Source organism: Drosophila melanogaster, chromosome 2R (genome assembly GCF_000001215.4).
Source record: "Drosophila melanogaster chromosome 2R".
Taxonomy (NCBI): domain Eukaryota; kingdom Metazoa; phylum Arthropoda; class Insecta; order Diptera; family Drosophilidae; genus Drosophila; species Drosophila melanogaster.
In genome coordinates, this window is record NT_033778.4 from 9,517,915 (window position 1) to 9,533,758 (window position 15,844).

A 15,844-nucleotide genomic window follows, 5' to 3' on the forward strand; every position below is an offset into this window, starting at 1 on the left:
GCTAACCCATCAATGGGGCGCTGCAGTAGGCGCTGCAAGGCACCCAGACACCGAAAGCCATTTAAATGTCCTGTCGAGGCGTAACATGAGCAACTCCATGAGCAAAGGGGCGGGGCGGCGAGGTTGAAGGATGGGCGGCAGAAGGAAGGAGATACGAAGGGAGAGGGAAAGGACACAAAAACTTCCTGCAGAGGATGAACGATTTCTTTTTCGAATTTTGACCGTATAAATTCAGGATATATCGGCACTTAGAGGAGGGGCTCTAAACACAAATTGGCTGGTATTAAAGATTTTTTTTTAGCCTCGATGACCCAGAAATGTAGTCAACCAAAGATGATTGGTATCTGCTCCATACGAAATGAATAAAATGCTTTTATTTTTATCGAAAGTAACATTATAAACTACCATTACCATTGGCTTTCAAAATACGATGCCAAGAAAATTGGTATAAAAAGAATGTGGAATATTGTCGTAGAGAAACTGAAAATAACTAAATTAAGAGCGACTAAGTGTACTTGAGTGTTTTTCTCTGTGCTTGCAACTAGCACGCAAAACAAACAAAACTGGTTAAACTTCTTTAGTTTAGCCTGTCCTTTTGTGGCCTCGAGTTGCAAATTAAATTTCACACACACAGTGGCACATATCAGCGCACTCACACACACCAGGACACTTTCGGGCTAACACAGACACACACTAATACTGGCTAAAATGGGGAAAGCGCATTGCCTGCTTTTCTGCGTAATTAGTGAAATTCGGCAACAGGGCGAACTTGCAGAAAAGTGCAAGAAGCATATACTCGGTACACAGCCAAGCAACCTTAACACCCCTTTTGCCTTAACCCTTCGGCATCCACGCTCATTAACAGAAAAGCCTAGTCCACCGAAATTCTAAAAAACGAGAGCCGACAGGGATGCACTTCATAAATGTCACTTGAAATACATTTCCATCGGGCACGTGCGTGGAGGCAAGAGATGGGACAGCAACTGACAATGGGTTAAGGTGGGGGACTCTGAGGGACGATGGGTAGTGAATGGCAGACAGGACACAATAGGGAAAGGGACTCTGTCTGGCCTTGCTCACAAAAAACACGGGCACAAACGAAACGAAACGTGAACGTGATGATTTGTCATGATTAACGCGAGGAAAAGGGGATCCCCATTGAAAAGCGGGACTTCCCCTTCGACCGCTTTAATGTTTTGCATTCCCTTTGTTTGTCCTGCGTGATGTGATGTGCCCACATGTCAATGTCGTGGGGGTACAGTCTCTCTCTTCCCCTTCCTCTCTCTCTCTCTCTCTCTCTATTTCTCTCCCTTTTTCTGGCTTTATCCTTCTGCCTCACGAAGTCATAAAATTGAAATTGTTCCCCTTAGCTTTCTTTTCAGTTTGCAAGACTCCGTTTTACGGGTTTGTTTTTAATTTTGTGATTTTTGCTGGGCACGCAACAAACGAAAATAGCAACGAAATGGTTGAATAGCCACAAAATATACACTCTGCTACATGTATTCGGCACTTTACACACTTACACCCACACACAACCACACATCCCACCCACTCGGCTTTTGATTTCGCTTCTTACTTTAGCTTTGTTCTCTCACTCTCTCTCCCTCTTTCTCTTTGTATCCACCTCTCTTTCCGTCTTTGTAGCCCACTCTCTTTCCTTTGTAGTCCCACACAAACACACGTGACGTATACGTAACCTTGTAACCAAAATGTTGTTATTTCGGTCCGCCATTTCCATGTGTTTGTGTGTCTGTGTGCGTGGGTGAGCAAAAGTTCTTGGCATTATTTTAAGTGTTCTGCTCACCTGCGCTCTCTTTCTCGTATTCCTTCTCTGCCTCGCTCTCTCTCTCTCTCTCTCATTCTCTCTTGGCATTATTTTTCAAATTTATACTAATCTTTGTTTTACTACAAGCCTTAAAATATGTAAATGTATGTTTTGTGTCTTAATGTTGTTTGTGTAATCGTTCAATTATAGTATATAGTATAGTTTTCTACACTCGCTTTGTACTTCCGTTTTACTTTGTGACCCCACATACACACCCACATACACACACACTCACACAATGTTTGTTAAACTTTAAACTTAGCATTTTGAACGGAACGCTGATTTTTGAACTCCTTTTTCTTACTGTTCTTACATAATCAAAAAGTAATATATAACATTTAACCAACACACCAAAGAGCAAACCTTAGATATCAAAGTAAAACATTTATCGCAAATCAGAAAGTAAAACCTCAACTGAATTGATCAGATACGAATTAACAAACCATTAGTGAACTGTGATCTATTTAGCATACAAGAATAATTCTTTTGTCATTTTATTGCCAAAAGATGCAGATGATTTTTTCACGAAACCTATCGATTGTAATGGCTCCAATAATTGGCTTAATGAACCAAAATTAAATCCACACAAAAACGTCTAAAAACGTAGGCAAGCAGTCTTGAATAATAAATTACCAAAATCAAGCGACTCAATTAATGAATTCAAAGTATATATTTGTTTCCAGAATTGATCTTTTTTAATTACATCAAAAACATATATTTTGTTGTTGTTCTAAAAGCGATCACCAAAAAAAAAACAAAAACGATTGAAGAAATGCTATGACAAATATGAAAACAAATTTGTTTACCAAGAATCGAAAAAAAAACGTATGCAACTATTTACAATATGCTTTTGTAATATTTTCGCACGATACCAAAAAAATAATATCAACATAAATATAAATAACAAAAAAGGACCAAAGGGAAAGCAATAACCAATTGATTTAAACTTCGAGTAGACGGAAGAAAGGAAGAAAAGATGAAGAAAGCAAATCTTTCATTTACTGACAACTTTTTGACGATAAAATGATAAAACAATTATGACGTGTATATATATCCACAATATGGCTATCAAACATATGAATATATACTCCTACCTCTCTGTTTCTGTCTCTCTTTCTCCCACTCACTCTCTTCCTCTCTCTCTCTCTGTCTCTCTGTCGCTCTTTATATATATTCGAATATCAGCATATTCAGTCATATATATATATATAAATATGTTACTCTTCAGTATGTTGTTTTTGATATTGATTGCGTTATTCCGCTTACGACAGACCGAGACCCAAAAACCCCCGATCTTCTGACCCGCCACCCATCGCCCACCAAAAAAAAAACCCAGATTCCAAGCCCATCTCGAGGCCGAAAAATAGGCAACAATTGTTGTCGTGTCGTTGCACCTGTCTCACACACATTCACATGTGTCCGTGTGCGCTCATGTTTGTGTATGATATATTACTTTTTGGTTTTTGTAAATATCGAACGTACCAACTAATCTTACGAACGTTGACCGTATCCACTCGAAATCGAAATCAAAATCGAACTCGAACTCTCACACAACACGCAATGCAACAACTATAACACTCTCTTCATGATGGGTTCCACTCGCACACACACACAAAGAACACACACAGTTCCGACCCTCTCTCACCAACACTCCAACACTGGAAGAAATACTCTCTATATGAAAAGAATTAAGAAAAGAAGTGATATTCTGCTCTGTCTGACACGACACACACAACTTGCGTTCTTTTCATCTCTCTCTATAAGTCTCTTTGTAACCGTCTCTCTCTCTCTAACTCAATCTCAATCTCTGACTGTCTCTTTCACACACACACTCTCTCTCTCTTTCACTGTCTGTCTAAACAACTATATGAATATATATTTTGTTTGTTTCTCCAACACACCGAACCAAATTATTTAACAAATATACTTTTGCACGTTATTTCTATAATGCATCTGAACTATATATTGTTATACGAATATTTATGTTTCTTTTCTGCGTACAAACAAAATACCGAAAGCAAATTGTACAAAACAAAAAAAAAAACCTAAATACTAAAGTACTCAATTACCCAAAAATATACCTGAGAAATACGAAATCAGAATCCAAGTTGCATTTGTATGCCGCGTCGATCACACGAACCAAGTCCAACACAGCAACAAAAGAGAAGCATCGACACACAGATACATTCACAGATATATTCACCCAGACACAGACACACTTACAGGACCACCCATACACGTTCAGTTACAAAGATACAGGCATCCACACATAAATAGATACAAAAACCAGCGACATCCTCGTGGCTGTCAACCAAGTGACACACATTTCATGTTGCGCCTCCTCTCCGCCCCCCAAAAACCGAAACCACACCCCCTTTTTCGCAGACACACAGTATCACACCGCTCATACACACACACAAACAAACACTCACACTCACACCTAAGCCCAACCCCCCGCCCTTGTTGAACTTTTTTTGGGTGCCTACAAGAGCCGTTGAAAGCGCCTCAGAACTAACTATATAACTAACCATATAAAGCCAAACGAAAGTTAACCAATGGAAAAACGAAAAGAGAACCAAACCAAACCAAACAGTACCGAAAAATCATAACTCATAATCAACCAATCTCATTCTATTACAAAACCCTATTGTAAATTAAGCGCAAAAGTGTAAAAAAGTCGAATAAAAACGAAACTGATGAACTTGTAGAAAAACAACAAAAATAATGATAACAAGAACTAAGCAAATAAATCACGTTTCAAATTTGGGGCCAGAATAGTCCGTAAGTGTTTCGGGCTAAAATCGCATTCGTTATGTTAAATGTAAGCCAATTCTACTACTATACATATATGTGCAAAACCAACTCAATACATAAATTTATATATGTATGTATATAGATAGATAGCTAATGTTTGTTAAGCCACGATCATGATCAAGAAATCAAGAGCAAAAGCTGCCAGAAGCTGTGTGAGCGATACCGCATCGAAGCCGGAAAATCGAAACAGATAACAGATAACACCAGACCCAACAACAGACCCAAAAAAGAGAGTGCTCTCTAATATTGACACCACAGAATCAGAAACCAGATAACAGATACCAGAAACCAGAAAAACCAACCAACCAACCAAAACCCAACTACCAGTCAGTCAGTCAGTCACAGCAGTTACAGCAACCAACCATTTGAAATCGCCCGTTTCAGATGTACAATAACTACACGGGCGCCAGCGGAAGCAGTCCTCCATTGCCGGACATTATTGGCCAGTACTACGGGCCGGGAAGTCTGGGTCCGGGCCCCCTGTCCTACGGTTCGGGCAATGGTTACGGCCCGCCCGGGTACGATCTGTACGGCCCATCGACCTCGACGGCAGCTGGTGGATACGGACTGTATGATCCGCAGATCTACGGACCGTGCCAGCAAACCTCGCCCATCCGGAGAAGGCGCTATAGTATTGCCGGCCTGCCCTCGGCCACCATGTACAATGATGTCTACGGCTATCCGGCACCTCCGCTCCAGCAGACCAGCTCCTCGAACATTGTGAATTTGTTGAACGAGGCACACAAGTCGATATCGCGCAGCTCGCAGATACTGAATCTAACGAATCAGGCCCGTCAATTGGGTCAGCTGGTGACCACGCCACTGGGAGGCGGAGGAGTTGGCATGGGCCTGGGTCGAGTGGTGTCCAGTTACCCTACCCTGCATCCGGGAGACACCTCGCCGCCGTACCTCAACGATAACCTCATGCAGATGTCCACGAGCTTCTCCTCGCAGCCCAACATGTACTTCCAGCCGCAGGCGCAAGTGCAGCAGGTGCTGCCCACCCAGCTGACGGCGGCCCAGAGTGCCGCCGCAGCGGCAGCCCGACTGCGTCCGGCCTATTCCGTAACGAATCTGGTGTCCAGTTACCCGACGACGACCGCGGCGGGCTATGGCTGCAAGTACGGGGGCTACGGGAATCCGTACCAGAGCGATCTGGGCTACGGCAATCCACTGGCCCCCTTCCAGCAGCGCCAGCTGATGGCCCACCAGTCGCTGCACGCCTCCAATCCCGCCATTTCGCAGTACTACCAGAACCAGGGAGCCGCAACCGGAACGGGAGCCTCGGCGGCCGCCCTGGCCTACAACCTGCAGCAGCAGTTCGCGGGAACGCAACACTACGGCGGCGGATCCCAGGGACCGCCGCTGGGACACTCGCACATCCAGGCGTCGGTGCAGCAGCAGATGCATCCGCAGTACCAGTACCATGTGCACCAGCATCAGAATCACCTGCAGACGCATCCGCTGGCGGCGCTGGCCAACACGAGCGGTCCGTTCGGAGGGACGCTGGCCAGCAGTGCCAGGGACTATGTGGATGGACTGCATCATGCGGCCCACTCGCACACGCATCCGCATTCGCATCCGCACCACTCCTCGCATCATTCGCATCACACGGCATACCCGCACTCGCATTCGCACCATCAGCAGCAGCAGCCGCATCAAGCCCACCATCACCACCATCTGCCATACTCGAAACTAGACTTAGATTACCCGAAACTGCCGCAAGAGCATAAGCGACAAGTAAGTTTTAAATTTGACGTAGACACGCTATCCCTAGACTCCTAAAGAAACCGAAAAAAAAAGAATGAAAACCCCCATTCCTCGAAATCTGACGACCCCAACATCGAAATATCGAAATCGATCATCAATCAGCCTCATTAATCCGCATCAGCATCAGCATCCTATATATATATATATAACAATCAGAGAGCAAACGAACCCAATTGGAAGGGCTAACCATCTATAATCGGCTATATACCGATAAAGATATAGACGGCTGGCCGATTTGCATTTAACGCTTTCCTCTGCATCAACCAGTTTGTCGCGTAGGGAGAAGATAAGACACCAAGTATTATATATACAATATACAACATATATGATAATAAAGTGGATATTCTTAGAAGATCTAGGCTAAGCTAAGAAAGTTCGCGATAATGATGTGAATGTGAAGTTTGCAGGAGAACTATTGTTTCATGTGCCATTTTAATGTAGAAACAGTGAAGCGAAAGATGAAGCTACCAAATTCCAATGTTATTCCGAATATTAGTTATACATTTGGATTTACGTTCTTTGCATAGAGCACTCAGGGCATTAAGAAAACCGAAAGCCGAGTTCGGCTGCGAATATTCGTATTGTTGTGGATCTTTTTTTTTTTTTTTGGAAATTGTAGAACCTTGCTCTTGACTCTCAAAAGTAAAAGACTGTATATAAAACTAAATGAGATTTACTCACACGTAACAACAATTTATATATATACACAAAAGGAGAAATGCGAAATGAAATAACGTTTACTTTAAACTTGTCTCGCCTGTGAAAGTAGCAAGTTTTGCGAGCTGACAGAAAAAAAAAAACAAAAATCGAAATCGTGAAGTAAAACAAAAACGAAGCTTGAAATTTATTAAATCAAAACCTATAGAGTAACTCGTACTTAGTATGATGATTCGACAACTTTAGTCAATTGTTAGTGCAGCACAGACACACCACTCTATCTAATCTAAGCTTAAGCGAGTAAGTAACGAACCCTTGCATGGACATAGTATTTCCGCGCCATCAAGGACCTCTTTATACCCAACCTACTACCAACTACCTAGCCTAACTAACCAGGACTTACCTAATCCAATTATAACTTTCTCTCTCGCATTAGTGGGCATAATGTGCATTGCTAAATTATTTACCTTACTCGACTTTCTTCCGCCTCCTCCGTGCAACACTACGTTTTAAGTGCCCCCAAAGCCTTCCCCAGCAAAAGCAAATGCAATGCAGTTATGAACAAACTAGCGTGTGATTAGCAATGAAGGTCAATTATGAACGAAAACATTGAAATTTGTATGTGCAATCTATAACCGAATAGGTGATGGGGTGGATCGAATCGCTTTAGATCGCCTGGTTGAATTAGTTTTTGTGTGTCTGAGACAACAAGCAAAGTGAAACGAAGAAGCATTCAAAATGTGTCTATGCGAATACTATACACTGTACTGTATTAGTATGTATTCGACTCAACTAGTGTTTGTATTTCGTATTCGAAGAAGCGCTTTAAACACTTATAAATCGGTAGACATCGATAAGTATACAAAACTATATATAGAGTGCCATTACCCCAGATCTCTGGCCGACATTTTGTTCAGTTTTGTGCCCCAATGAAAACGAAACTATATTATCGAAATTCACAGTGAATGCATGTTAGACTACTTACTACTGATTACTTTTGAATATAGAAACCTTTTAGTCGGACATGTTTCTTTGTGCTTAAAAAAATCGAAATTACGCATAGATATTTCTCAAAGAAAGTAAAAATTCTTGTTAAAGTAGTGTTTAAATATATACTAGATGAATTGATACGGTGATGTGAGTCTGGAGTTATTTTAATTTTGCCTAGTCGTAGTTCGTAGTTCGAGAACCCCTAAAATATGCAGCAATCGTAAAAGAAAAACAGAAATTGTGTTCATAGATAAACTTTTTTCAATTGTTTATATACGTATATATACAAATATATGTACATTAAAGAATGTGAGCGTAACCGAAAGATAAAAGCTTATCACTAGCCAATTCGAAAGATAGCACAATGTGCGAGCGTGTGAATAGATAAATAGATACAAAGATACAAAGATACTATCCACTTGCTTTTCCTACTTCTGTTCTTGTTGCTCAGCCAAACTTGATTCTCCTCTTCGACTCAGATTGATTTGTAACCCTTTTCTACAAGACGACGAACAGAACAAGAAACGAGGCATTTGAATATTGATATAAGATATACACATTATACATAACTCTCTATATACTTGTATTGTATTTAAATAATTATGGTTAATATTCTATTATACGCATATACATTTATGATCCCACGGGATGTACTATTTATACAATGATTTAACTGTAAACCTAATTAAGATTGCATTCAGACTTAATTCCGACAAGCAAGAATATTCTCGAAATCTGTTAAACATAACCTAAGCTGTAAGCATTATAAAATGGAAACTTTTCGAAAGCAAACAATAAAATTACATTCGAAAACCGAACGTCGAGCATCGTACGGAAAAGCAGCCAAGTCACCCCACCTACTAGTTCAGAACACCATAACTCCGATCCCTCGAATGAAAACACCAGACATACACACCAACCAAAACAGACCATCCCACTACACGATTATACCGAACAGGATACGCAACGAGGGCGGTTAGGTTAAGGTTAAGTACCAAACCAAACCCAATAACTGGGATTGGGGGCCCAAGACATTACCCATATCCACCAACTCTCATTCTATACAAAGCGTAAGCTCGCTGTACGCACCTTCAAATCGCTCATATTCACACTCAGTTGCAACAGCAAATGATACTTTGAGACAACAAGCAGACCAAGAACACCAACCACCAAGTAATTGTAGTCCTGGCTAAGGATCAGTCCCCGGCCCAGGCATTACCATGCGTGGCAACACTCTCTGATCTAATGTTATCTGTACTTGTTCCTTTCCAACCAACCCATAACCACCACCCAAACCCCATCCGAATCGAAATTCAGCTGGACGAATTCCGTCTTGAAATACAGAGAAGGGATCAAGAGATCCTGGCGATGGCGGCCAAAATGAAAACGCTCGAGGAGCAGCACCAGGTAAATTGAAAAGCTAGCGCCCAAGTTTTCCGTTTGCACAGTAAAGTAATTTCCGTCAGGACTACCAGCGGCACATAGCGGTGCTCAAGGAATCGCTATGTGCCAAAGAGGAGCACTACAACATGCTGCAGACGGACGTCGAGGAGATGCGCGCCCGCCTCGAGGAGAAGAACCGCCTCATCGAGAAGAAGACCCAGGGCACCCTGCAGACGGTCCAGGAGCGTAATCGCCTCACCAGCGAGCTTACCGAGCTCAAGGACCACATGGACATCAAGGACCGCAAGATCAGCGTGCTGCAGCGCAAGGTTAGACATTCTATTGTATATCCCCATCCTTCGGCAACAATTTGTTACTAATCTATTTCTATTGGGGTACTATGACTAGAAAGATCATTATTATGCTTAGATATTAATCTTGACCCGCCATAAAAGGGGAATTTCAAATGCTTTCAAGTGATCTCTGGAAATAAACTATAAAATTATAAATAGTTAGTGAACTCTACATATGAATCTTCCATTTAAAATATCTTAATAAAGTTCTCGATAACTAAGGTATTCTTTCAACAACAACAACAATCTTGTAAAAGGTGGTCTAAACAGCATTTATTAATACCTTTAGAAACATTTTAAAGAATTCTTTAAAGGTGATAGAACATATCTTTGCTCACCAAAGTTTTCTAGATCAAAAAAACAGCATAGGTCATTACGGGGTTACCATTCTTTCCCTGTTCGCTCCTCAATCCTCCCGATCTCTTTCGATAGATCGAAAACCTGGAGGATCTGCTGAAGGAGAAGGACAACCAGGTGGATATGGCGCGGGCCCGTTTGTCGGCCATGCAGGCGCACCACAGCAGCTCCGAGGGCGCCTTGACCAGCCTGGAGGAGGCCATCGGCGACAAGGAGAAGCAGATGGCCCAGCTGCGTGATCAGCGGGATCGCGCCGAGCACGAGAAGCAGGAGGAGCGGGATCTCCACGAACGCGAGGTGGCCGACTACAAGATCAAGCTGCGGGCCGCCGAGAGTGAGGTGGAGAAGCTACAGACGCGTCTGGAGCGGGCGGTCACAGAGCGGGAACGACTGGAGATCAAGCTGGAGGCCTCGCAGAGCGAACTGGGCAAGTCGAAGGCCGAACTGGAGAAGGCCACCTGCGAAATGGGCAGGAGCAGCGCCGACTGGGAGTCCACCAAGCAGAGGATCGCCCGACTGGAGCTGGAGAACGAGCGGCTGAAACACGATCTGGAGCGTTCGCAGGTACTCGTGCATTATGACCAGTTTCCCCGACATTACCCTAATAACTTATCATCAGTCTATTCGTATGTATGTTTGCGCTGTGTACATATAATCGAGAGACTTGCATACATACTGCTATCGATAATCTATGAACCCATATGCATAAAACACATACATATCTATGTGCTATCTGTATCTACATCTATATCTATATATCTGTATCTGAATATGTATTTACATGTACACATTACGCATCCCAACTACCAACTACCAACTACTACCCAACTACAACAACTACAATTATAATAACTACAACAACCAATCAACCTGAATTATAAACTCACCCGACATAAACCAAATATAGATGCAGCTAGAAGAACAGACCACACTACACAAAGTAAGCCCAAAAATCCGAATTCCAAACTTCCACTTACCAACTAGATTGCATAATATCGAGTATCTTAGTTTTCGAATAACGTAGTTTGAAATCCTTTCACTCACCATAAGTCAGCCCAAATTGTTCAGCTTATTTAAACTTTTAAAGTTAAATCGAACAAAGTAATATGTTGGTAATGTTATAAAGTAACTTGGTTTTGTTCAAAGATCAAACTAAAATTGGTATTGGTAATTAGTTTCATCGAAAACGAATATGGAATATCGCTATTATGCAAAAGTGCACCTTTGATGTATCGCCGACACATATATAGTATTGTATCGCATCTAATTTAGAACCATGTAACTATCACTCATCACCCAAAAACTCGTAGTACTATTTTTTGCCTGCCCTCAACCGACTATCACTCGCCATTTAGAGCCAGCAGGCTGAAGTCGAACTTAGTCAACCAACCACCAACCACCACCCACCAGCAGCAACTACAATATTTCAGATCCGATAAAGCCCTAACATATTGCGCACTTAGATACTTAGACAGGATTAGCAGCACTCGCCTACATAGTTGGGTTTTGATTTAATCGCTGTGCGGACAGAGGGAGGTGTAAACAAGTTGAATTGCCGCCGAACATGCATACCCTAAGATTAAGATATAAATATGTTCGTATCGTACTTTGCAGAATGTACAAAAGTTAATGTTCGAAACGGGCAAGATATCGGTAAGTCGGCCAAAGCCGCTGACCCAGCCTAACCCACTTAGCGCCGCCATAGAAGCCCAAATAAAATGCAAACCGAATTTAGAGAACCAAGCGTCAAATGCACCCAAATATGAGAGAATCGTGTGTCGAAATCCAAAATGTCAAAACGCTCATTGAATCATTCACAGCTTCATGGATTGGATTGGTATCCATTGTAAACAGCTTGCCTGCTGGACTCATCATCACGTCAAGTCACCCGTATTCGCAACCATATCTGTAAACACATTTGCTAATGCCTTGAACTGCTTTTGATTGTTGTCTTGCACTTGTTATCCATATCGCCCCAACCGTGGCCAACCAACTAATTTGAATGTTTCCCGTTTCCCGCCCAAAGACAACCTTTGGCAGGACCACGATGACCACGTCCCAGGAACTGGATCGAGCCCAGGAGCGGGCCGACAAGGCCTCAGCCGAGCTGCGACGCACCCAGGCCGAGCTGAGAGTCACACAGGTATGGTCCAAATGCTCCCCCACTTGCCTGCGAATCCGAGACAGCCATATACTCGTACATATATCGATATGCATATCTGAATGCTCTTTTAGTTAGCTTTACATATATTATTTACGTATACTTTATGTATAAATCTCGAACGCCGAACTCGCAATTGCAAGTGCAATTCTCACATACAACTGTCTGTGTGTGTATATATGTATATGTGGATGTATGCTGTACATGTACATATCTCGGTGTGCGTGTGCTTTGTTGTTGATGGACCGAAAACTTTCGCCCGGCATTGAGGAGATTCTACACACACCCACTCAGAACACCAATACAAATACAAAAGTCGAAGGGACTTCGACCACCCACCCGCCTGTCTATAACTTTCTCTGCTGCAACATGCCACCCCAACCACACACACACAAACACAAATACGCACAGACCCGAGCACTTGCTATGGCAAAACACGCTGAGTCCTTTTTGCGGGGATAAAGGATAGGGATAAAGTTGTTCAACTCGATTTAAACTCCTTTTATGTTTGCTTCTTTCGTAACTTTAACACTAACGTAACCGTAAATGTATTAGTAAATTGTAAATGTAATCGTAATTGTAAAGATTTTATTGCAAATACCGCCGTTGAGACCATGTATACTAAAACCAAACTCTATCTAAACCGTTGTGCTTACATTCATTCTCTAAATATAGGGCGAAACTGAAAAACGTTTTGTGAGTAAACCGCTTCCAAGCAATCAATCAATCAAACAAGTTTTTAGTAACGCAACTAACCGTAATTGAATTCGATTGCAAACTTGAACTGCATCTGACTATGCCAAAGTAATCCAAAGAAACCCAACAAAAAAAAGATAACCAAAGCTAGTTGCAATCTGTCACTTGTTCAATTTAATGTAATTTACATTGCCTGATGTACTAACATTGCCATACCAGCATATACATACGCACATACCCATACACACACACCTATCTATACATATAGCGAACACATACTACGCATACATCATTGACCTTGTACGATATAGCCTCAAGCTCATCTGTCACTCTTCCGGTTTGTTTGGAAAAGAGAGCAACCTGCCCCGAAAACCGGATGCAAGCAAAGTATGACAAAGTATCCTTAGAGCAGCTCAGCTCCTGGAGCGCTTTTCCTTGGACTTTCCACCCACACACATACACGCACTCACGTACACACGTACGAGGACTAAAGGAAGCGGAAGGCCGCTGATATCCCCAGCTAATTGACTTAACGTATGCTCTCTCACGCCCACAAATACATACATTGACACCCACACATCCGCCAGCATTTCTTACGCACACTTTGCCTTACTTTGCTCTCGCACTTTCGCCAATTTTCCCTAATTTTCCTCTTGCACTAATGAGCCATCTGTGGTCGTCTAATCCATCGCGAACTCATGCGAACAAATGCCCGCCATGTGTCCCATAACAAGTTGGTCCTGTGTCCGTTAATGTCCGTCTGTTCCAACCCATTACCCAGCTACATCCTTTCTTCTTATCCCATTGAACTTCTTTACATTTTGTTTAAACTTCGTATTTGTTTGGCAAACTTTTACAAACTTTATTTGTCCGTTTGTTTCCAATACATTTTACCTAAGATATCTTTATCCATTTCTTCCTCAAAAGTTTTCCATGCTATTCCCACTGTTGTTTCCGTTCACATACGCTTCTATGCACTTTCTGTTAAGCTTTTCTTGGCCAAATCTTTTCTAAGCTCGCACCAAGCCCTCTTCTGTTCTCCTATCTATTTTCCTTCTTAAATTTTGATTCCTGCTCTTTATCTACCTCAAAGTCAGTCGCTCGCTCGCAGCATAAATCGCTCTAAATCGCTCGCTAGAAGTTGTGATCGTGTTCGTAATCGTTATCGTAATTTAAGTACTTTTTGTCGTTATATTTGTCGTTTGTCACCTTAACCTCTCTGTTTCGTGTCTACTAATCAGTCAGACATTCAGTCAGTCAGTCAGTCGAATCAGTCATTTAAGAACCTTTGTCCCACATAATTGCCTGTAAATAATATCCGTTATCCAACATCCACTCTACCCCCCCGACAACAACATGACAAACCCTTCGATTCCCAACGATCGATTGATAATGAAATCCGACCAAACCGAAACCCGAAAACAGTCGGATGCGGAAAGAGCACGCGAGGAGGCGGCCGCCCTGCAGGAGAAGCTGGAGAAGAGCCAGGGCGAGGTGTACCGACTCAAGGCCAAGCTGGAGAACGCCCAGGGCGAGCAGGAGAGTCTGCGCCAGGAGCTGGAGAAGGCGCAGAGCGGTGTCTCTCGCATCCACGCCGACCGCGATCGGGTAGGCAAAACCGCTTAGCAATAGCTCAGCACCCAAAACCGAAATAAAACCCCCAATGAACCCCATGAATGACCCAACCAACCAACCAACCAACCATCCTCACTCACTCACCCAAAACCACCATCCGTTGCACAGGCCTTCTCCGAGGTGGAAAAGATCAAGGAGGAGATGGAGCGCACCCAGGCCACGTTGGGCAAGTCGCAGCTGCAGCACGAGAAGCTGCAGAACTCGCTGGACAAGGCCCAGAACGAAGTCGATCATCTGCAGGATAAGCTGGACAAGGCCTGCACGGAGAACCGCCGTCTGGTGCTCGAGAAGGAGAAGCTCACCTACGACTACGACAACCTGCAGTCGCAGCTGGACAAGGCCTTGGGCCAGGCGGCCAGGATGCAGAAGGAGCGCGAGACTCTCTCTTTGGACACGGATCGCATTCGCGAGAAGCTGGAGAAGACGCAGGTATGCCCGGGTCCCAGTCCCAGCCCCCAGAACCACTACACCAACACCACACACGCTCTGAACCACACACCCATCTTCGAAGAGACTAGCTAACCGAAAATGTGTGACTGTAACCGTAACTGTGTTGTGCTAACCCCCAGAGATAAACTATTAACCGACATGCCACTAAAACCTCGCTTAGATCGATGTGATTGCTATTGCTTAATCCAGAACACCCTTAACCCCTAACCTCCCGCCTTGTACATAACTAAAACTATTTATCCCTAACATATATCTCTACGTATGCGTAACTATCTTTCGACTGTCACACCCCACAACACACACACACAACTAAAACACACACACAACTTCGAAATACCAGGTGCAACTGGGTCGCATCCAGAAGGAGCGGGATCAATTCTCCGACGAGCTGGAGACGCTCAAGGAGCGCTCGGAATCGGCGCAGACCCTTCTCATGAAGGCCGCCCGCGACCGGGAGGCGATGCAAACGGATCTGGAAGTTCTCAAGGAGCGCTACGAGAAATCGCACGCCATTCAGCAGAAACTCCAGGTAATTGACACCCAACTCCCCACCAGCGAAGGCAATTGCTTCAGGTATCCTCTTCGAAAAACGAAACCCAAAACCATTGGCTATCAACCCTACTAAACTCTATACTAAAATACGTTGTCTGTACTGCATATTGTTTGAAAAACCGCATGAGAACTGAACTAAGATATCAAAACAATTGGCTGTTTGTGTAAATCCGTAGCTACATGCCAGTGCAAACCCGAATT

At 43.1% G+C, this 15,844-nt stretch overlaps 1 protein-coding gene across 14 annotated transcripts in view; it reads left to right on the plus strand.

Moving 5' to 3' along the window:
• Positions 1–15,844, plus strand: part of brp (bruchpilot) — a 37,801-nt gene that overhangs the window by 14,150 nt on the left and 7,807 nt on the right. For 4 of the 14 annotated variants that reach the window (NM_165677.4, NM_001103771.4, NM_206063.3 and 1 more), the window contains 8 exons: positions 9,374–9,463; positions 9,523–9,768; positions 10,225–10,713; positions 11,764–11,802; positions 12,176–12,292; positions 14,432–14,614; positions 14,750–15,070; positions 15,432–15,620. In NM_165677.4, coding sequence (NP_724796.3) covers positions 9,374–9,463; positions 9,523–9,768; positions 10,225–10,713; positions 11,764–11,802; positions 12,176–12,292; positions 14,432–14,614; positions 14,750–15,070; positions 15,432–15,620 — 1,674 coding nt within the window. Of the gene's footprint in view, positions 1–5,023; positions 6,380–9,373; positions 9,464–9,522; positions 9,769–10,224; positions 10,720–11,056; positions 11,090–11,763; positions 11,803–12,175; positions 12,293–12,985; positions 13,007–14,431; positions 14,615–14,749; positions 15,071–15,431; positions 15,621–15,844 lie in introns of all 14 variants that reach the window. The other 10 variants (NM_001414094.1, NM_001259299.3, NM_001414096.1 and 7 more) reach the window with 10 other exon arrangements.